Source organism: Eubalaena glacialis, chromosome 15 (assembly GCF_028564815.1).
Source record: "Eubalaena glacialis isolate mEubGla1 chromosome 15, mEubGla1.1.hap2.+ XY, whole genome shotgun sequence".
Taxonomy (NCBI): Eukaryota; Metazoa; Chordata; class Mammalia; order Artiodactyla; family Balaenidae; genus Eubalaena; species Eubalaena glacialis.
The window spans coordinates 85,839,427-85,860,709 of record NC_083730.1 but is presented as its reverse complement, the minus strand read 5'-3'; the positions used below and the strand labels follow the sequence as shown (position 1 = coordinate 85,860,709).

General features: G+C 50.5%; 1 protein-coding gene across 1 annotated transcript; it reads right to left on the bottom strand.

The window, feature by feature from the left end:
- Positions 1 to 3,472: 3,472 nt before the first annotated feature.
- Positions 3,473 to 17,501, bottom strand: LOC133075080 (calcium release-activated calcium channel protein 1). The gene is made up of 2 exons (XM_061169209.1): positions 16,999 to 17,501; positions 3,473 to 4,480 (listed from the first exon to the last, which is right to left on the bottom strand). Exons 1-2 carry the CDS (start codon positions 17,299 to 17,301, stop codon positions 3,872 to 3,874), a joined length of 912 nt encoding a protein of 303 aa, XP_061025192.1. The 5' UTR covers positions 17,302 to 17,501; the 3' UTR covers positions 3,473 to 3,871.
- Between the last annotated feature and the right edge of the window lie 3,782 nt (positions 17,502 to 21,283).

The window sequence follows — 21,283 nt, the reverse complement described above, 5'->3', positions numbered from 1 at the left end:
CCTTGGGGCAGAAAGGGGCGGTGCCTCCAGGTCTCTGATCTCCGAGATATTCCGAGGAGAAGATAGAGCCTGCATCTGGTTACATTGGTCACTAAGATTTGGCATTAAAATGTGACGTGGCTTCTCAGCCTGACACAGGGGCTCCCAACCTTGGAATCCTGTGGGAGATTTAAAAGCTAGGAATGTCTGGATCCCATGCCCAGAGATTCTCATCTGTCTGGGGTGAGGCCTGGGCCTTCAAAAAGCTCCCCAGCTGACTCTAATGTGCAGCTGGGGCAGAGAACCTCTGACTTACTGGCTTTGTGATCCTAAGTGACCTCAGTTGCCCCATCTGTAAAATGGGACTTCAGAGATCTCACAGAGGTGTTTTGAGGATTTGCTAGCAGATGTAAAAATAACAAATAACACGTATTAAGGTTAGTTGTAAAGCAGATTTCTGGGAAGGGCTTTGCATAATTCTAGACAACATTCCTGCAAGATAAGAGGAACTCTTACATAATGGGTAGGAACAGGAGTTCTGCAGTGACTCCTTGAGTGTGAATCCCAGCACTGACTTATTAGCTGTGTGTTCTTGTGTACGTCACCCAACCTCTCTGTTCTTCAAGTTTCCTCTCCTCTAATATGGGACAATAACAGTACTTACCACCAGGGGTTATTGTGGTTACTGGAAGAATGAAATAAGGTGTGGTTCTAACCTGAGGGAGGGTGGTTTTGTCCCCCTTCCTTCCCTGGGAACATCTGGCAAAGTCTGGAGACATTTTTGGTTGTCACAACTGGCAGGGAAGAATTCTACTGGCACCCAGTGGGTAGAGGTTGTGATCCTGCTAAACATGTTATGATGTAAACACTCTACAGAAGAATTATTCAACCCAACTTCAACGGTGTAATATCATGAAATAACCCTGAAATACCACGATGTTCATAAAGCCCTCAGCAAGTACCCGGCATGTAGTAAAGCGTTCACTGATGCTGAAGTTCTCTCTGCCATCTAAACCCCAAGCAGGTGGCCCGACCCACGGCATGGTTCTCAGTCGGTACCTCTGAAGCCGGGAAGCTGAGCCTGGCTGCCTCTGGACACATAACTAACCAGACACAGAGCCACTCAGTGCTAGGCCCAGCACTGACAGCTTTACACGGGTGCTCTCCCATGACCCCTCAACAACCTATGAGGTGTCCTGCTATTATTCATGTCATTTTAGAGGAGGAAACTGAGGTTCAGGGAGGCTCACAAGTCACCAAACTAGAAAGTGTCTGTGCTTAAACTTAGGCCTGTCTGCTCTTAAGGTGAGAACGGTGGCAGTGCATATAGAAAACTACCATTTTTTCAGAAAAGGTAGGATGTGTACTTGTTTATGTATAAAATCTCTAGATGGGAACAAAATAAACTGGCAACAATGGTTGTCTCTGGGGAGAATTGGGAACCTGGGAACAGAGGAGGGACAGCAATTTTTCACTGCTGTGTTTGGAACCTATGAATGTATTATCTATTCAAAACATAAAATTGAAATTAAAGACTGTGTTCTTAACTGTCTGTGTTTCCCTAAGTTGCCTGAGTCTGAGTACCTGAAGTGCTTGTGAAAAAGAGATTCCAAAGACACCCAGACCAACTTGAACTGGAATCTGCAGAAGAGCTTGGAAATCCACTTTTTACAAGCCAATCTGATGATTCTTGAGTTCAGGCAAGTTTAGCCCAGAAATTATTCCAGCAGGATCCCAGGTCTCTGCAGAAGCAGGGAGGTGGGTATCTTAGGGGAAGGATGGAAGATGCCCAGGTTTTCTCTGGGGAGCAGTGGAGTTTCACACAGGGGCACCTGCCCCACCCTACTCGGTCCCAGTCAGAGGGCCTTCTGGGGACAGGGGAGGGTGGGTCCTGGTGTATGTGATGCAGGATGGAGGCAAGAAGCTGCAATAGGATAAAGGAGGGCCCCCTCCCCCACTCAGCCCACCAAGCTGCTGTGGCCATGTCCAAGTCTGCACAGAAGGACAAAAGCTTAAGGCCACACTTTCCCACAACCAACTTTCACTTCAGCCAGAGCACTTTGTTTTTATAAAACCACTTTCTATATCAGGTTTATGGGACAGAACGAGCTGTCAAACACAAAGGCCCTCTGGGGCCAGGTAAGTAACATATGAAGCTGGGCTGGTGTCAGACAATAGGGAGTGGTGGGGACTGTGGCAAATACATCTCCTGGGTAAGAGGTAGCTGCAACTCAGCTCCTGTTCATTGTTGCTCTACAAGAAGGCGGGCCCAGTAATGCTGCTGCTGGATCTTCCGATTTCTTAAGCAAACCCAGAATCAGTCTATGTAAGATTTTTTGAGTGTCTAGGCTCTGAGCCAGATTTCCAGGCTTGAAAACTTATCCTCTTTGGACATCAATTTTTGTCATCTGCAAAATGGAGAAAAAATTCCTCCCAAAATGCACAACCTGATCATAAAGATGAGGAAGTATCAGAGAAACAAGACAGAGGCAGCATTCAACAAAACCACTGGCTCAGACTCTTCAAAAATGTTGATATTACAAAGGACAAAGAAAGGCTGTCCCAAATAAAAGGTGACTAAACAGACATGACAACTCAATGCAATGCATGATCCTGGATGGAAAAATCACTTCGAGAAAGGACATGATTGGGACAAGAGGGAAACTGAAAATGAATGTTGTATTAGATAATAGTATCACATCAATGTCAAATTTCCTGAATTTGATCATTGAATTGTGGTTATGTAGAGGAATGTCCTTGGTTTAAGGAAGAAATCTGTAACTAATGCATATGGCTCAGGGGGAAAACATACTGTCATTCTCATTATTCACGGTTTCAGTATTTGTGAATTTGCCTACTTGCTGAGGTCAAACAGGGTGACCCTCTGCCTTCTTTCAGCTCATGCTGTAAACAAGTATCCTTTTCACAGTCTATTTAGTGCTACGTTTTTCACATTTTGGTGCTTTTTGTTGGTGATTTCACTATTTAAAATGGTCCCCAAGGGTAACAATGAAGTGCTGTCTAGTGTTCAGAGCACAGGAAGGCTGTGATGTGCCTTACGGAGAAAATATGTGTGTTATGTAAGTTTCAGTCACAAATGAGTGATAATGCTGTTGTGATAGCGATAGCATATAAGTTCAATGTTATATATAACATATATTAAGGCGTCTTTAAAAAGAAACACACAAAAAACAAGGTTGTGTTTTGATTGGTTGACAAAAATGTTGTGACCAGAGGCTCGCAGGAACATAACCCCATATTTCTCTTGGGAGAAATACTCACTAATTCAGTGTTCTGTGACTATAGAACAGAACCACTGCAAATAAGAATTGACTGTATATATATTTCAGTTACTCTTCATGGAACTTTTGGGGGTAGGTTTGAAATTTCCCAAAATGTTGAAAAAACTTTTTTTGTTTAGAGGCTCACCTATTGGGGCACCTGGAGAAATACCAGGCAGTCCAGACCCAACAAATACAGACACAAGAGGAGGTATCCCTTATGAGTATATTTCTGTGTTCGCACACGCACACACACGCACACAATTGACACTGAACGGGGAGGGGGGTCAAGACGGAAAGGACAGGAGGCATCCAGGTGGCACTGGCACAGGGGAGGAGGGACAAAGGGAGCGTTTGTCCCCTCTCTGGCTCCCACCGGTGGCTTCCGAACAGGAGGTGAACCTGGAGCTGGAAGAACAGGAAGTGCTTATTCTCTTAGAGGAAAGTTTCAAAGTGCAGTAATTTCTCTTTAAAAAAGGCCTCTTCCCTCCACTCTCTGCCCACTGACAAAAGCCCAGCCCCCTACACAAGCTGTCCTTGAGGCTGGGCCAGGACAAGGTCGTGGGGAAGGGCGTAAGGCCAAAGCTCCGAAGTGCCCAGCCCAGGAGGGCTTAGGCATAGTGGCTGCCGGGGGTCAGGGGGTGGTCCCCTCTGTGGTCCAGCTGGTCCTGCAGGCGGGCAAACTCGGCCAGCTCATTGAGCTCCTGGAACTGTCGGTCTGTCTTATGGCTGACCAGTGAGCGGTAGAAGTGGACAGCAAAGACGATGAAGATCAGGCCGAAGGGGACCATGATGGTGGTGGAGGCGATGGCGGCAGCCTGGCCTGGGGTGATGCCGCCGGTGCTGCCGCTGACGTTGGCGGCCGCGCCGCTGGCCGGGGGCTTGCTGGTGGGCCGCGTCTGACCTGGCTGTTTCTTGAGAGGCAAGAACTTGACCCAGCAGAGCAGCACGACCTCAGCCAGGAACAGCAGCGTGCCGATGACAGTAGAGAAGGCCCAGGCCAGCTCGATGTGGCGGTGCATGCGCTCGTGGGGCGACTCTTTGACCGAGTTGAGGTTGTGCACGTTGCTCACCGCCTCGATATTGGGCAGGATGCAGGTGCTGATCATGAGGGCAAACAGGTGCACGGCCACCAGCACCGTGGTGCAAGCGCTGAAGGCGATAAGCAGCCCCGGCGGGTAGTCGTGGTCAGCGTCCAGCTGCACCTCCACCATCGCCACCTGGGGTTGGGGGGGAGGAAGAGGTGGTCTAAGTGACAGGATAGTCATGGCTCAGAAGCTCTCCTCCCATCAAGCTCTGGGACCCTGGGTAAGTCACTTGGCCTCTCTGAGCCTCAGTGTCCGTATCTGTATAATGGGGATAAGACCCACCCACTTAGGGTTGAGAAGTGGCAGAAAGTACTGGTAGAGGGCGCAGGCTTGGAACCCGGGCTGCCTGGATTTGAATCCCAGTTCTGCCACTCACGAGCTATGTGTCCTTGGGAAAGTCACTGAACCTCTCTGTGCCTCAACTCTCTTATTTGTAAAGTAGGGATATCATATCAGTTCATAGGATTATTTTAACAATTAAATGAGAGCTCCTGGTAGATGGCAAACACCTCCCAAATAGTAATCATCACAAATGGTTAAAATGGTAAGTTTTATGTAAATTTCACTATGACAAAAAAAGTTTACATGAATGAAAAAAGGCTCCCTCCCTGTTGGCACCACACTCCCAATTCCCAAGCAGAGGTTTCTTTTTGAAAATTATTTTATTTTAAAAAATAAATTTATTTTATTTATTTTTGGCTGTGTTGGGTCTTCGTTGCTGCACACAGGCTTTCTCTAGTTGCAGCGAGCAGGGGCTACTCTTCATCGTGGTGCGTGGGCTTCTCATTGCGGTGGCTTTTCTTGTTGCCGAGCACTGGCTCTAGGCACGCGGGCTTCAGTAGTTGCAGCACACGGGCTCAGTAGCTGTGGTGCATGGGCTTAGTTGCTCCACAGCATGTGGGATCTTCCTGGACCAGGGCTCGAACCCGTGTCCCCTGCATTGGCAGGCGGATTCTTAACCACTGCGCCACCACGGAAGTCCCAAGCAGAGGTTTCCTCACGCCCTGCTCTGGGGACAAGGAGAGGGGTGGGGTGAAGGGATGAAGGCCCTCCCAGGTCATGCCCAGGCCCTTTCTGAGAACACAGTGCACCAACCAAGAAGGAATTAAGAGAGGCTTCCCAGAAGAGATGGGCTCTGGCTGGGTGCTGCGGTGCAGTCGGCAAGCCCCAGGGCTGATGCACTAGCTGCTCCCCAGTTCCTGGAGACCTGTGGATCCGGGGTCACCAGGGGCATGCTCCAGGCCGGCCACCCACCTCCTCTCACCTGGGCCTTGCAAATCACCCCCATGTGAAGGAGCCAGCTCATCAGATATGGGCCGGGAGAAGCAGGCAGTGGGCACACTGCCAGGGTCTGCCTGCCGAGGCTGGAGGGAGTGGGGAAGCAAGTGCCAATGGCAACACCATTAAGGAGAATGACCCTTCATAAAGGGTTCGCTGTGTGTGCCAGGCTCAGGAGGGGGAGGCCTGATGCTGAAACATACCCACAAGCCCCACACCTGCCCCGACCCCTCCTTACTCCTGGGGAGCGGGTGGGCTCCTTCCTTCCCAGCTTTCTTGTTTGTAATGCCTGGCCCTGTTTGCCTTCATTTCTTGTACCTCCACAGCCTTCCTAGGCCTGGAAAGGCAGTGTAGGGCAGTGGTTAGGAGCACGGGCTCTGGAGCCAGGCTGCCTGCTTTGAGCCCTGACTGCTCTGCCCTTTATTAGGCTGTGAGGCTCTGGCAAGTTCCTTCAAATTTCTGGGCCTAAGTTTCCTTATCTGTGAAAAACAGAATATTGCGGGACTTCCCTGGGGGTCCAGTGGGTAAGACTCCGCACTCCCAATGCAGGGGGCCCAGGTTTGATCCCTGGTCAGGGAACTAGATCCCACATGCCGCAACTAAGACCCAGAGCAGCCAAAATTAATCAATTAATTAATTAATAATTAAAAAATAGAAAATTGGGGGAATTCCCTGGCAGTCCAGTGGTTAGGACTAGGTGCTTTCACTGCCAGGGCCCAGGTTCAATCCCTAGTCGGGGAACTAAGATCCCACAAGTTGCGCGGTGTGGCCAAAAAAGACTGGTACATAACTCAGAGAGTTGTGAGGACTGAGTTAATCTCACATCAAATACTTAGTGCCTGGCACAGAGTAAACCCTCAAAAAAAGAGGCTTTACTATTATTATTGTTATTCAGTTTAAAAACCTCACCCTCAATCCCAGTGTCTTGATATGAAACCCTCTGGGTTTCTATCCTCCTGTCCGGCCTGAGAACACCAAAGCCAAATTGGCAGCCCTGGGTTTTGGCTCCAGAAACACCCCTGCTTCCCTGGGTGACCTTGGTCAAGACCTTCCCTGTTGTCTCTGAAAAAGGAGGGTATGTGGCAAAATTAAGGTCACCATCTAGACCTGATTTGGGGTTGGACACTTTGAGAATTTGGTGAAAATATTGGATACTCCTTAAGACAGCCAGGTATATACAGTCATATGACTTTGCAGACAATTTCAACAGGAGTCACAGACTTTTGTCTTAGAATTCCCACAACTGATGATTGTATAAACTTTTCATCCCAGGAGTTTGTAAAATGTTTCAAGCCCATATAAATCTGGGGCAGTGCCATGAGGATTCTGACCATTTTTAGGATCACTCACTGGTGGCCTAAGGCCAATGCTGAGATTGCTTAGCACATGCGGGTGAGGGATGCAGGGCATCAGGGCAGGCCACCAGGGCACGGCAGGTTAAGGGCTGCACCCCAGGCTCCCTGGTCTCTGTCCTCAGGCCTGACCACACTGGAAAAGGGGGGCACCTCCGGCAGGGCGTACCTCCTGCCACATCCCCACCCCCAGCACTTCCTCTTCCTGTTTTGGCCTGCTGCCCCGGAACCTGAAACCGGAGAAGGGACCAGCAGGAGAGTCTGTTGCTTGGCTGCCTCAGGTCCACTGGCTACTGATTCACTCACCTGAAATGTCCGGACCCATTAGGCGCATCAGGCCCTGAGCTGGGTGCTGGGGGTCTATACGGCGGCAGGGGGAATGACACACACATATACAGGTAACCAATCTGTTCCCTTAAGCCTGGTATCTCTACCTCTACAGAACCATTAAGAGTGAACTGGCTCCTCTACTTACAAAGCTGGTGACCTCTCTATGCCACAGGTTCTACATCTATAAAATAGGGGCTGTTATGAGGATGCAACAGATTAATGAATACAAAGCCCTTAGCACAAGACCTGGCATATATATATATATATGCTTAATAAAGTGTCAATGATTACTAGCAACACTATTATTACTTTTTTACAAATGAGGAAACTGAGGCTCTGTGCAAAGGGGTAATAGCATTTTCCTCACACCTGCTACTACAGACTGAATGTCTGTAAACCCTCTAAATTCATATTTTAAATCCTAACCCCCAAGGTGATGGTGTGAGGAGGTAGGGCCTTTGGGGGTGACTATGTCATGGGGGTGGTGCCCTAGTGCCCTTATAGGAGAGTCACCCCCAGCAGAGACCCCCTCACCACTCCTGCCAGGTGAGGACAGTAGTCAGTGTCTATGAATCAGGAAGCCAGCCCCTCACCAGACACTGAATCTGCTGGCACCTTGACCTTGGACTTCTAGTCTCCAGAACTGTGAGAAATAAACATCTGTTGTTTATAAGCCACCCAGTCTGTGGTATTCTGTTATAGCAGCCCAGACAGACTAAGACAATCACTGAGGGGATTACATGAGGTCTTGACATGGGTTTTAACAAAGGGCCAACCCCCAGAAGGTACTCAATAAATCTTAGTTAAAGAGAAAAACGCGGGGCTTAAAGTGGAAGACAAACAGCCCCTGCACGCCCTCAGCTGAGGCTGGTGAGAGCTGACCCCGTGTGCCCGTGTTCTGCTCCCTGGGGAGGGTGAGGGGCTCAGACCCCCACTCTGCGCCTGGCCTGCTCCAGCTCCAAACCCTGGGTACAAGGAGAATGTGTGCCCCACGGCACAGCTGGCCAAATGGCCACCTTGGCAGGACAGAGACCACCTTGCCGGACCCCCAGGCTCCAGAGCCGTACACACAGCTGTTGGGACACACCTGGCCTGGGGACACCAGAATTTCCCCCGAGGTGTTGGGCTGGTGGGGAGCCTGGGCAGCTCAGCCTGTGACGCTGGGCCTTCTGAGGAGGAAGGGGCCTTGCCGTGCTCTGGAAGAAACCCCATCATCCTCGCCGGACCCTACCGTTCCTGGAACTTGGAGCACGCTGGCGGGCTGTGTGTGCCGTTCCCACATTGGGGACCAAGCTCAGCGTCCTGGGGCTGCGCAAACGAATGGCTGGCACAAATCACGGCTCCTCATGAAAACTGTTCACAGGAATAAAAACTACTGCTTTTTTCAGAATGTGTCCCACTTAGGAAACCTCCCCAAGGGCAGGGAGGGTAAAGCCAGGGGGGGCCTCTCGGAATCTGGCAGGCGACTCCCAGGGCCCCAGCTGAGTCCCAGAGAGATCAGATCAGATTGCAAGCAGCTTCACAAGGTAAATATAGCCAGAGTGCTGGGCCGTTAACCTAAAATAAACAGCTCCCAGCCAGCCACGGGCCTGCTTAAACCTGGCCATATGGGTCCTAAAGGGTGAGGAAGGGCGAGGGATGGGATGGCCAGCCCCACCTCACTCTGGTCCGCGGACCTCTGACACCACCACCCCGCCACGGGGACACCAAACCTCAAGCACGAGCCAAGAAGAGGCTCCTGAGAAGGGTAGGGCCTCGCTGGCCTTGCTGGGTGTCTGCCCACCACGCCCAGATGCCAACCACTCTTCTCACTCCTGTTGGGCTCCATGGAGACCCCTGCCACCTGGCGCCGAGGCCAGGCCCTTCCAAGGCAGCCTTCCCATGCCTGGCCTGACCCGGGCGCCCAACAGCTGGAAGACACAACTCTCCTTTCCCAAGCCTGGGCTTCTCCTGTTCACTGGGGCCGCCAAGCCACAGTCACCCTGGGTCACCCAGCGCTGCCTGAGCCTGCTGGCCCCCCCTCCGATGCAAACTATCTATTAAGAGAGAATTGAGGGCTCATCCAGTAATTTACAAACTCTTTTGACCACCACAGACCAGTATTCCAAAGGTTTCCATAAATAGACACATACCCATTTATAACAGAAACAAGTTTCCCCAAACAATAATTATCCTTAAAGCATGCTAATCCAGGCTCCTCTCACAACACGTGATGCATGCTGCTGCTTTCTATTTCATTCCCCTCTTATTCAAAAAAAAAAAAAAAAAAAGAACACACAAAAAACCTGCTGGTTGCAACTCACTCAATGTCACAAGCCACTAACAGGTTGAACCTGCAGGTTGGGGGGAGGGGGTAGAGAACAGGCCTAGCCTTTCTCTTCATCTGGCTAATTTTGACGTCCTCAGGTTTTTACCTTCCAAGTCACCCCGGTTCCATGGCCTCCCAGGTGAGGACGGGGCCATTCATTCGTTCATGGACATTTTTTTTTTTGGCTGCGCTGCGCGGCTTAAGGGATCTTAGTTCCTCACCAGGGATTGAACCTGTGCCCTCAGGAGTGAAAGTGCGAAGTCCTAACCACTGGACCGCCAGAGAATTCCCCTCACGGACAACTTTCATTGAGAACTTACTATGTGCTTTAAGGATCTTGTGGCTCCGCTGGAGAGAAAGCAGGAAGACAGCAGAATCCCTGCCCCAGGGAGGATGACAGGTACTAAACGTTTAGGCAAGTATTTTCAGACGGTGATAAGTGTCCCTCCACCAACGCTCCTCCACCACTGCACTTGCCAAACACGTTCTGAAGATGTAATGACACGTCTGGTTTCCTCCACTCTACTTCCCTGTTTCTCCAGCTTCCAGCACTGGGCCTTGTCCCTCTAGGGGCCTCAGTAAACGAATATTAAAGGCAAGACTTGACCTTCGGGTATTTCAGCCCAGGGTTTCTAAAGTGTCCAAAGACAATCCTATGTAATCCATTGGAAACCCTAAGAACTCTCATGACATTCCTTTTTCAGCTCATCCTTTCAACTTTTCAATGTTGTATTTTTATGTACTTTTTTTGTTGTTGTTTTGATTTGTCTTTATGTACTTTTTTTTTTTTCTTTCTGGCCGCACAGTTTGTGGGATCTTAGTTCCCCAACCAAGGATTGAACCCGTGCCCCTGCAGTGGAAGTGTGGAGTCTTAACCACTGGACCGCTAGGGAAGTCCCCTATGTACCTTTTAATACTCATGTTTTATTAGCACACATATCATTCATCACCATACATATATGTATACATATACACATAGTGTGCATACCTATGTATACATATACACATAGTGTGCATACATATGTATACAAATACTGAGCCTAATGTTGACAATATTTTGAGCGGGGTGTGCACTCAAAAAGTTTGGAGACCACTTAAATCAGGGGTCGCCAAACTGGCCTTCAGTGTACTTCTTTGCAAATAAAGTTTTACTGGCACACAGCCATGCCTACTCATTTATCTAAGGTCTGTGGCTGCTTTCGAGCTAAAATAGCAGAATTGAGTACAGGTTTCCCCCTATAATGCACCTCTGAAACCTTTTGTAAGGTGAAATGGCCTAAAGGGATGGAGCAATTACCTTAGGAGACATCTTGCTAACAGACGCACAAATAAACCGAGATTAAAGCACAGATGCTCACAGACACAGCTCAAAGCTCTGGCGACTTGATGCAGAGATGCTGAGTGCGGTTCCCGGGAAAGGAGTTTGGTGGTGCCAGTCTCACCCCTCGGGGTGCGTGCTGCCTCTATAACGGCTCGCTGCAAACCAAATGCTGCATGCTATTTTCACTTTTTACCTTTTTTTGGTAAAAGTAAAAATTCTCTTTGGGTTTTTTTCAGGTTAGTGAAAACAGGTACTAACGTAGGTCTTTCATAAAAGCGAGGTGGCGTAAAGAGAACTTTCAAAAAGTAGGGGACACCTGTAGTTACCACTGAGACTGTGTGGCCCGCAAAGCTGAAAATGTATACTTTATAGAAAAAGTTGGTCCGTTCCTGGGTTAGACCAATGCTCCCAAAGAGGGCTGTCAAACTACAGTCCCAGAAGATTCTCCTCTGAAGAGTTTGTGGTTCCATCCGTTTTGTTTTTGTTTTTTTTGGCCACCCCGCACAGCTTGCGGGATCTCAGTTCCCCGACCAGGGACTGAACGCACGCCTTTGGCAGTGAAAGCATGGAGTCCTAACCACTGGACTGCCAGGGAATTCCCGTGGTTCTATCAGCTTAAGGCATCCCTTCTGGGGAGCATATTAAAGGCCTCCCAGAAGAAGTTCCACCAGGGAGAAACTTGCTCAGTTTCATTTCTCCAGGGAATCGCCTTCCCAACATTGATTACCACAGTGCCCCCTTGGGAAGCCCTAGAGCTCTCCTTCATCAGCCCTGGACCCAGCAGAAATCAGCAGAGCTCAACACAGACCCTGGCTGAAAATTCCAGACATGTGCCACAGGCACTTGTGAAGTTTTCCAAAAGGCTTCTCAGCTAGGCAGGGAGTGCCTTCCCCTTGGGGCATTCAGCAAAATTCCATCTGTACACGGCCCAGAGTGCAGAACTGCACATCTGGAAGACTTCAAAGGCCCAGTTTTCAACTAACAACAAGGGACACGGTGAGAGGGTGGTTGAGTAGAAAAGACTCCAAGTCAGACGGACCGGGGCTTGAAATCTACTAGCTGGGTGATCAGAACCTGTGTAAGCCTCTGCGGAGGCGACAGTACATATGTTTAAGAGCTGTTCTGAGGATTAAGTAAGAATGAAAGAAAAGGGTCCAGGCTCTTGCCTGGTGTTCAGTAAATAGTAACATCTTCAACTTTATTCAAGAATGCATCATGGAACTCCTCTGCTCCAAAACCTTCCATGGCTCCCCATTGCCGATACCAGAGTTCAAACGTCCCAAACAGCAAGTCAAGGCCCTGCACCATCTAGTCTGGTTAGATTCATCTTCCTCTACTATCCCCAACACACCCTCAACTCCAGCCACACCACACTCTCTGCCTTTTCCTGGAGACCCTATAATTCCTCGCCTTAGTAACTTTGCTCCTAATACTTCCTCTGATAGAGGGTTCTTCCCCAAGCCCTAACTCTACCACCCTCAAGGCTTAGCTGGAATCACATTCTTCTAAATCAGTTAACCCTTATAAAAGAAGCGCTGGGAATTCCCTGGTGGTCCAGTGGTTAAGGTTCAGTGCTTTCACTGTCGTGGGCCCGGATTCAATTCCTCGTGGGGGAACTAGGATCCCACAAGCCGCAGCATGGCCAAAAAAAAAAAAAAAAGCACTCCCAACATCATGGGAACAAGGGTGAGAGAGTTTCCGTCATACCTGGACCAGGTACATTCTAAGTGCTTTGCAAATACAAATGAATCCTCACACCAAGCCTATGAGGTTGGTATTACTATTACCCCCAATTTACAGAAGAGGAAGCTGAGGCCCAGAGACATTAAGCAACTTCCCCAGGATCTCACAGTTGTAAGTGGTAGAGCCGGGATTTGAACCCAAGTTGTGTGGCTCCAGAGTCCCTGTTCTTACTCTGCTCTACAATACGCGAGCCTCCCAGCTCTGTCCTCCCACCACTCTCTCTGGTGCTTCCTCTCCCGTAGCAGTGGGGCCACACCATGGTCACAGGGCCCCGCAGCTTACCAGCCAGGTAACCTCGGACAAGTCATTCACTGGGGAACCACACCTACCCTCACTCCCCAGGCTGTGAAGATCACAAGAGATAGTACAATGAGCATACTTAGTACAACGTCTAGCCTATTCCAAGAGCCCAATCAACAATGGCAATGATTACCATGAGTAACGAGCACCGGGGGCTTCCCTGGTGGCGCAGTGGTTGAGAATCCGCCTGCCAATGCAGGGGACAGGGGTTCGAGCCCTGGTCCGGGAAGATCCCACATGCCGCAAAACAACTAAGCCCGTGCGCAACAACTACTGAGCCTGCACTCTAGAGCCCAAGAGCCACAACTACTGAGCTAGCCCACAAGCGGCAACTACTGAAGCCTGCGTGCCTAGAGCCCGTGCTCCTCAACAACAGAAGCCACCGCAATGAGAAGCCCGCGCACCGCAATGAAGAGTAGCCCCCGCTTGCTGCAACTAGAGAAAAGCCCGCGCGCAGCAACGAAGACCCAATGCAACCAAAAATAAAAAAATAAAATAAAATAAAGAATCTGCCTTCCAAAGCAGGGGACGCAGGTTCGATCCCTGGTTGGGGAACTAAGATCCCACATGCCGTGGGGCAACTAAGCCCGCACACCGAAACTACTGAGCACGCGGGCCACAACTAGAGAGAAGCCCACGTGCCGCAGTGGAGGATCCCACAAACCGCAACTAAGACCCGATGCAGCAAAAATAAAATAAATAAATAAATAAATATTTAAAAAAAAAAAAAAGTAATGAGCACCATAAGAGTAATTTGTTGCTCATCTCCATGCCCCCTGAACTCGGAACATGTCACAGAGGCTCAATAATGTCTTATGATTTGAGCCCTTCCTTCCAACTCATTTTCAGAGAAATTCCAAGCAGCTTCTGAACCCACTCTGGAACCTGGGAACAAAAGGGTGCTGGCAGGTGGAGAACTTGAGGAGGCAGATAATCCAAAAATAATTGATCCCAGGTCACAGAAAGCATTTTGTTTACCCTTCCCAATTATCTACTGCTTAGGCTAACGTTACAGGCTGCCCGCCCCAGCACACCACGATGGCTGCGTGTGCTCACCATGGCCCCAAGGGGACAGGGTCAGGCCGAGGCTGGCTGCCTCTTGCTGAGAGGTAAACTGAGGCACAGATGGCCCGAGTCATGGCACCCTCAGCTCAAGGAGCACTTGCAGGCTGCTGATCATGTGCTACATCCAGTTAACCAGGGCCCCTGGTTAAGAGTCTGGATGCTGAGCCCAGACAAGGCCTGCTGTTTCTGGAAATGCCATCAGGAATGGGAATCTTGTCTGCAGACTAGAGAGGGTCCAGCTAAGGTGTACGTCATCAGATCCTGATAATTCCTCAGTCCTTCATGGGCCCAGTCGGACCTTGTAATGGCTCCGCATGCAAGTCCATGGGAGAGCAGGATATGTGCCTCCTTTGCACACATGAGAAAACTGGCCCCAAAGAGTAAAGCCGCTTGTCTGAGGTCCCATGGCCAATCTCCCCAGCGCATGAGGGCACCTGGCCAGGCCCTTCCACCCATGAAAGGGGAGTCTCTCCCTCCCCTCCAGGCTCTTGGGAGACCCTCCCTCAATCTCACCTTGTGCGCAGGTGAGTCTGGCATCCTCACCAACTCTCCCACCCTTGGAAATCAAAGGTCACGTCATGTCACTTCTTCTGGTTTTCCAGGTCTCTAGGAAGGAAGCCCTCTGGGGGCAGGAAGTTGGCTGTGCTCACTCACAGGCCACGGGAGAGCAGTCCAGGAAACCTGCTCACTCTAGCTTCCATGGCGCTTGGCTGCGTGGCACCCTTTCCTCTCCAAGTATCCTTCACGAGGCTGGGTGTCTTTGGTGGGAGCGGGGTGCGGGCAGACCCGCCCTGTTGAGCACCCGCTCTCCACCCCAGTGCCATCTCTCCCATTCATTTCCAGACTCATGGCAAAGGCAGTCACTCTCTTGTAACTCCCCAGAACGGAGGCTGTCATGGGGTTTAGCCTTCCCTGCTGGCAGAATTTTGGGGATTTCATCAGTGGCGCCAGGAAGCCTTCTCTACCCCGACTGGGTAAAATAAAGGTCCCCAAGAAACAGCCTGGGTTGAGTCAAGGCCCACCAAGTGCCACCGGCCGCCCCTGCTGCCTGACTTCCCCACACTGTTTTTAGCAAGAGGAAGAGGGAGGTGACATCTGATTAGAAGGCCCGGCTTCTAAGAGACGATTCAAGAAGGCAGGAAAGCTTCACCCATCAGCTCCTTACTTCTCCTGGAGTGGGAAGGGGCCTGGGCAGCTGTGAATTTATGACCCCAAGAAAAAGAGGAATAGGCATCTCACCATCTGAAACCCAGAGAGCTGCTGTGAAGAGCCGACACCCACTGGTGTCACTCCCTTCCCCTTAACTGTAACATTTTATTTTGCTTAAGAGAAGTTTTTCTGCTCTATTTCTCGTTCCCTACAAGGCCTGCTCCTAACAGGTCCCTGGCAGGACATGGCTCAAAGCTCCATACACCACAGACGGCACAAGTGTCCAAGAGAGTTCTGGATGTCAGCCGTCCTGGGTTCAAATCCCGCTCCAGCAGGTGAGCTGTGTGGCCTCGGGAAAGTCCCATGACAAAACTACCTCAAAGGGTGGTCGAGGACTTAGTGCATAAGTTAGGGAACCTACACAGTGCCAAGCACCTAGTGGGTGCTTGGTAAGTGTCAGCTATTCCTAGGATTTGGGGCTGATAGAACAGCATCCCTTCATATAGACCTAAATTAAAAGCTAGAGTGACACTTCTTACAAACACACATTCTCTCCTCCCCTCTCAAAGGCTTCCTCGATTAAATTCTTAAAGTCAGAGAAACTTGAGTAGCAGCCTTCATTCACCAATTCAGAAACCGAGGCCCACATAGGGATTAGTCTGAGGCCGCACAGGCAGCAAGTGGCAGAGCCGGCAGAGCTCTTCCCCAACCTCAATCACCTGGCCTTTCCACCGTGGCCCCAGGGTGCTCTGGGACTGCTAAGGGCTTCTAAAAAGTTCTTGCTCCCGTGCATCGCCCACTAGTTTGCGGAGCACAGGGAGAGTGCCAGACACGCTCCTTTCCCAAGAAAACACGAAGGGTGCAGCCACTCCCTCCCTCAAGGCCAGGAGCTTACCTCACTCACTGGTGAGGCAAGAGTGCTCTGGGCTAAAAACCTTGGGGGAGGGGAGCAGACCCCATTCATGCAGGCTGAGGTCACTGAAAAGTGATAATCAGGACTTGTTCTGTAGCTCCCTGCCCCGGGAGACTCCAAGATCCCCAACATGAAGGCATCCTCGGGGCCACTTCTCAGCCCAACTTGCAGCCTCACCTACCCCACTCCCCAGAGGCTGGTTCTCACTCCGACCCAGCCCGAATGGGGAGCGGAAACTAAGTCCACCGGCTACATCAAGAAAGAGCCCATTCAACGGGAACATGTCCCACGCTCCTCCCCCACACCCAGTGACTCAGTGGCAAGTTTCTGGAGAAGAAACTGAGGTGGGGAGCAGTTGTCAAACCCCCAGGCTGAGGCCTCGGAAAATGCCATAGGAGACAGGGTGTCGGGAAATCCCCTCTACTAGGTAATAAAAGAACCTGGCCCCAAGTGTGGGGGAAGTAGGGAGACGGCTCAGGGGTCCTTGACCTCCCAACCTCCTGATACCTGCTTCCAAAGAGATCAGACCACGTTATGTCTTTCCTTTCCCCCTGAACATATGTGGGAATGTCTTCTTACAGATCTACGTCGAGGATCTTGCTGTTTCTCCCTCCTTGCTGCATCAAGCTTGCCCATCTGAAGGTATCTGAGCCCCCCAACCCTGGACATGTGTATGATACACAGTCTCCCACATCGGGTGTCACTTGTCGCCCACCTCTCATGTCCAGCACCTCTGGACCCCTCCAGCGTCCACGACAGCTTTCTCCCAGCTCTTCCCTTCACCCCCAGCCCGCCTGGCCCGCCCAGCCAGCTCCCCTGTGGGCCCCGTCAGGGCTGCGGGCGACAGTGGCCGGACCTGAAAGGGGGCAGGGCAGGGTGGCCCGAGCTCACCATGGCGAAGCCGGAGAGCAGAGCCGAGGTGCGGCTGGAGGCTTTGAGCTTGGCGCGGCTCAAGTAGAGTTTGCGCCAGGACAGCGCCTGCATCGAGTGCTCGTTTAGGCTCATCACCTCCGAGTAACTCTGGCCGATCCAGTCCGGGTAGGTCACGGCGGGCGGCGGGGGCGACGGCGACCCCGGGGGCTCCCCGTCCCCGCTGCGGCGGCGGCTCCGGCGGCTGCCGCTGGTGGGGTTGCCGCAGCTGAGGGGAAGCTCGGGGCTGTTGCTGCTCGGGGGCGGGGCGGGCTCCGGATGCATGGAGCACGCTGAAAAGGCGCGGGCCGGCCCAGGCGCCTGCGAAGGCAGCGGCCCCCACCCCTCCGCACCTCCGCCTCCGCCTCCGCCTGAGGCAGCCGCCGCCTGGCCCCCTGCGCGGGTCCGGCCTGACCCGGCCGGCCGCCGACGACGAGGAGGTCGAGGAAGCTACTACAGCACAAGCTCACAGGCCCGCCACGCCGCTTGCAAAAGCCCGGGGCTGCAGAGACGAGAGCCTGCGCGCGAGCCAGCGTCCTGGATCCCCGGGCCCTGGGCCCCCGGCGCGCGCCACGATTGGCCGCCGCCGCGGGCTGATTTGCATGCGCCACGCCCACGAGGAGGTGGGCGTGGCCTGTGCGAGTCAGGTGACTCGTCCCATCGGACGGTACCGCCCACAGTTCCTGGCCCCGCGCTGTCAGCGCCCGCGCCTCTTCCTGGAAGTGCCCCAGCACCCGGGCCTCACCGCTCTCCTGCTGCCGGCGCCTCTCATCTCCGCAGCTGCTCCAATGGCCCTTCTCCCAGAGCTCGAACTCCTGGGTGGCGCCTCCTGAAGCCCGTTTCCCCCTTGGAACAAGGTGACTCAAGGTCTGCAGAAAAAAAGAGCAGACTGTGATCTGGAGTTCATTCATTCTCTATTTATTGAGCACCTGCTGGGTGCCAACACTGTTCTGGGCACTGAGGGTAGGCTGGTGAACAAAATGGACAAAATCCCCTGCCTTCGTGGAGCTTACATTCTAGTGGCGGAGACACGCAAACACCGAGGAGTAAACTATAATAGTTTAGAAGGTGATACATGTATAGAAAAAAATAAAGCAGGGAAAGGGGGCACTGGTAGTGCGGGGGCTGCAATTTTAATTGAAAATGCTCTGGACAAGGCGTTTTGTTGTTGTTGTTGTTGTTTTAGGGCAGGGGTTTTTTTGGTCTGTTTTGTCCAACTCGTTCACTTACAGTTCACTATCTTCTGAAACAAGCCGGGGTGCAGGATCATAAACCCATTCAGTAAGTTTGCTGCGCACCTATCAAACGCTAGGCTGAGGGATTCCAAGAAAATGGTAACTTTCACGGAATCTTATATTTTAGTGAAGAGAACAGGCAAACAACAAACAAAATGAGTTCACATCTTTCTGACTTGGTCACTTTTGAGCTGAGACCCGAACCAGCAATGCAAAGAAACAGGGACCTGCTTTCCAGGGGCGGAAGGGAACAGCAGATGCAAAGACGCTGAAGCAACAATATCTGCCCGTTGGATCATTAGGAGGCCAGCTAAGCTGCAGAATAGTGGAGGGCAGAGGGGAAGTGGGGGTAGAGTAGTGAGCTAAGAAATGTTCCCTAGGGTATCGACTCCAGGAGGGCAGGGACCTTCACTGTCGGTTTGACAGCTCTACCCCCAGCATCTAGAGTATTGCTTGGCACACTGCTCAGTAAATATCTGTTGAATGAATAAGTGTGGGAGAGAAAGGAATGAGTGAAACTCATAATTAGCCCAGAGTCAAGTCACAAGCATGAGGCATTCCAGGTCAGCTATGTGAAATTTAACTCTTGTCACCACTAGAGGGCGCGCCTCCACTCACCCACATTATGGGATAGAACTGAAGGCCCCCTCCTCCCAAAAGTCTCTGGGATTCTCCCAGAGACCTTTCTGTTTTTATGAGACCGGGAAACTTGGAATTTTAAATCTCACCCCATTGGGCTTGTTTCTTTGGTGGCCTTTGTACTTGTTACCTCTTTCACTTACCATCTGTGTCTCAGCTCAAATATCACCTCCAAAGAGAGACCTTCCTTCTCTGTTTAAAGTTGCCCCCATTTCATGTTCTGTCACCTCGCCCTGTTTTATTTCCCTTATAGTTCGATCACTACAGTGTCTGAAATCACTTAATTTATGTACTGACCTGTTTGTCTGTACTCCCCTCGCCCCGCCCCCGCCCCGGCTCCCCCAGGAGATGAGTGTCTGAGAGCAAAGTTCCCCTCTGTTTAAATTACTTCCTTATCACCCAGGGCCTCTCACAGGATATGGCACACCGGACATTCCCAATAGGAACAGGTTCAGTGAAAAAGATAATGAAATGTCCTTGGTTCTAAGAGCCCCCCAGCTCAGAATTGGGTACACACAACGTTTTGAGGGCCCATGGGGCCTGAGGGAGGCTAGCAGGTCTGGAAGGGAAGAGCCTGGAAGCTGGGAGGAAAGATTTGCTGATTAAGGAGGAACAAAAGAGGTGGGAGTGGCAGTTCAGCAGGGGGCTTTGGGGTGGGGATAGGGCCAGGTTTCCTTTCTCCAGATCCTACATCATGCCCCTCCCACTCTCCTAATTCTGTGCGGTTTGAGTCCTACCACGTGCACAGAGCAAAAAAAAAGAAAAACAAAAATACTATCAAGACTTGGGTTGGTGGCTTGGGAGAGGGTTGAGCATCTGGGCAATTCCTGTTCCTGCTCTAGGGTCCTAGAGCCCTGAAGGGCCAGTGGTTAATAACTTTTCCCCACTATTGTTAGAGCTAGTTGGGGCCATGAGATACACCCACCCCCATTCCAAGCCTTTACTTAACAGAAACTGAGGCCCCAGAGAGAAAGCACCTTCCCAAAGAACACCAAACAAGCCAGTGGAGAATGAGCCTGGGAACCCCAGAGGCCCACCCCGGCAGTGCCTCCAAGCACCATGTATGGCTCCCCCTAGTGGCTAGAGGGTGTGTGCTCTCAGCCTTTTGGGGTTTGTATTTGAAAAAGCCAAATAGAATTTTTCAATCAACTCTGTGTATGAGGGTATAGAGATCCAGCTGAAGGGACTGCTGCAAACTGCTTCACCACTGTGGCCAGTGGGCACAGCCTGGGGCTGACCAAAGATGGCAGGAGCTGCCTTGGGAGGTAGCAAGCTCCCCATCACATGGGGTAAAAAAAATACTTAGCACTTAAGTAGTACTTACGAGTGACAGGCACTATTCCAAGTTCTTTATTAGTAAATAATTTATATACTTATTATAAAGAAATATATAATATAAAATATATTAATAAAATAGAATAATTGATACATTTATTAAATACATTGTTATGTTAATATATCTATATTATCTTGTATTAAGTATGTTAAATTATTTTGTCGTTTATTATTATTTTATTGTATTGAATATATTATATTGAACTCGAGAATTCCTTACAACAACCTGTCGTATTAATATCACCATTTTAAAAAAATTGAAGTGTAGTCGGTTTACAATATCGTGTTAGCTTCAGGTGTATATCACCATTTTGCAGATGAGAAAAATGCACAGAGAGCCAGTAAGTAGTAGTACAGGACATTAAACCCCGTTGGTGGGTCTCCAGAGTCTGGGGCTTAACTACCACCAAAGTCACCCCTACCCCTGCATCAGAATCTCCAGAGGTATTTTTTTAAATGCAAGTTACTAAAACCCACCCAAACAGTTTAGTTTTAGCAAGTTTTTTGGGTAAAGTTTGAGAACCACCAAACTAGATGAGCTTTAGTTTTTAAGTACTTTTAGTCTTCTGCAGTGGTTAAGGTTGGCTGTTCCCTTGGCCACTCAGTTGCAGTGTGACCTTGGGCAAACTACTTAACCTCTCTGAGCAACCAATACCCTTAGCAAAAATAAAGATATTACAAATACCTATTCATGGACCCTGAGTCTGGACACCCAGTCACCTTCCCAAGGCAGATTTTTAGGAGGGGTAAATCTGATGCCCAGCTAAAGAGGAAATACCTTGCCCGTTCCTGCCCAAAATGGCCTCAAAGAGTTCCCCACTTTCAGTTTGAAAAGAGAGCATTCTGTCAGAGCCCATCATGGTTGCTTGCCTCTATTTCCTTCCTCCATCTCTGCCTTACCCTCTGATTGCTCTAGGTTTGAAACCCCTAAATTAATAATAATAAAAGAGCCATCGTCTCTTATTTATTTATATTTATTTATTATTTTTGGCTGTGTTGGGTCTTCGTTGCTGCGCACAGGCTTTCTCTAGTTGCGGCGAGCGGGGGCTACTCTTCAC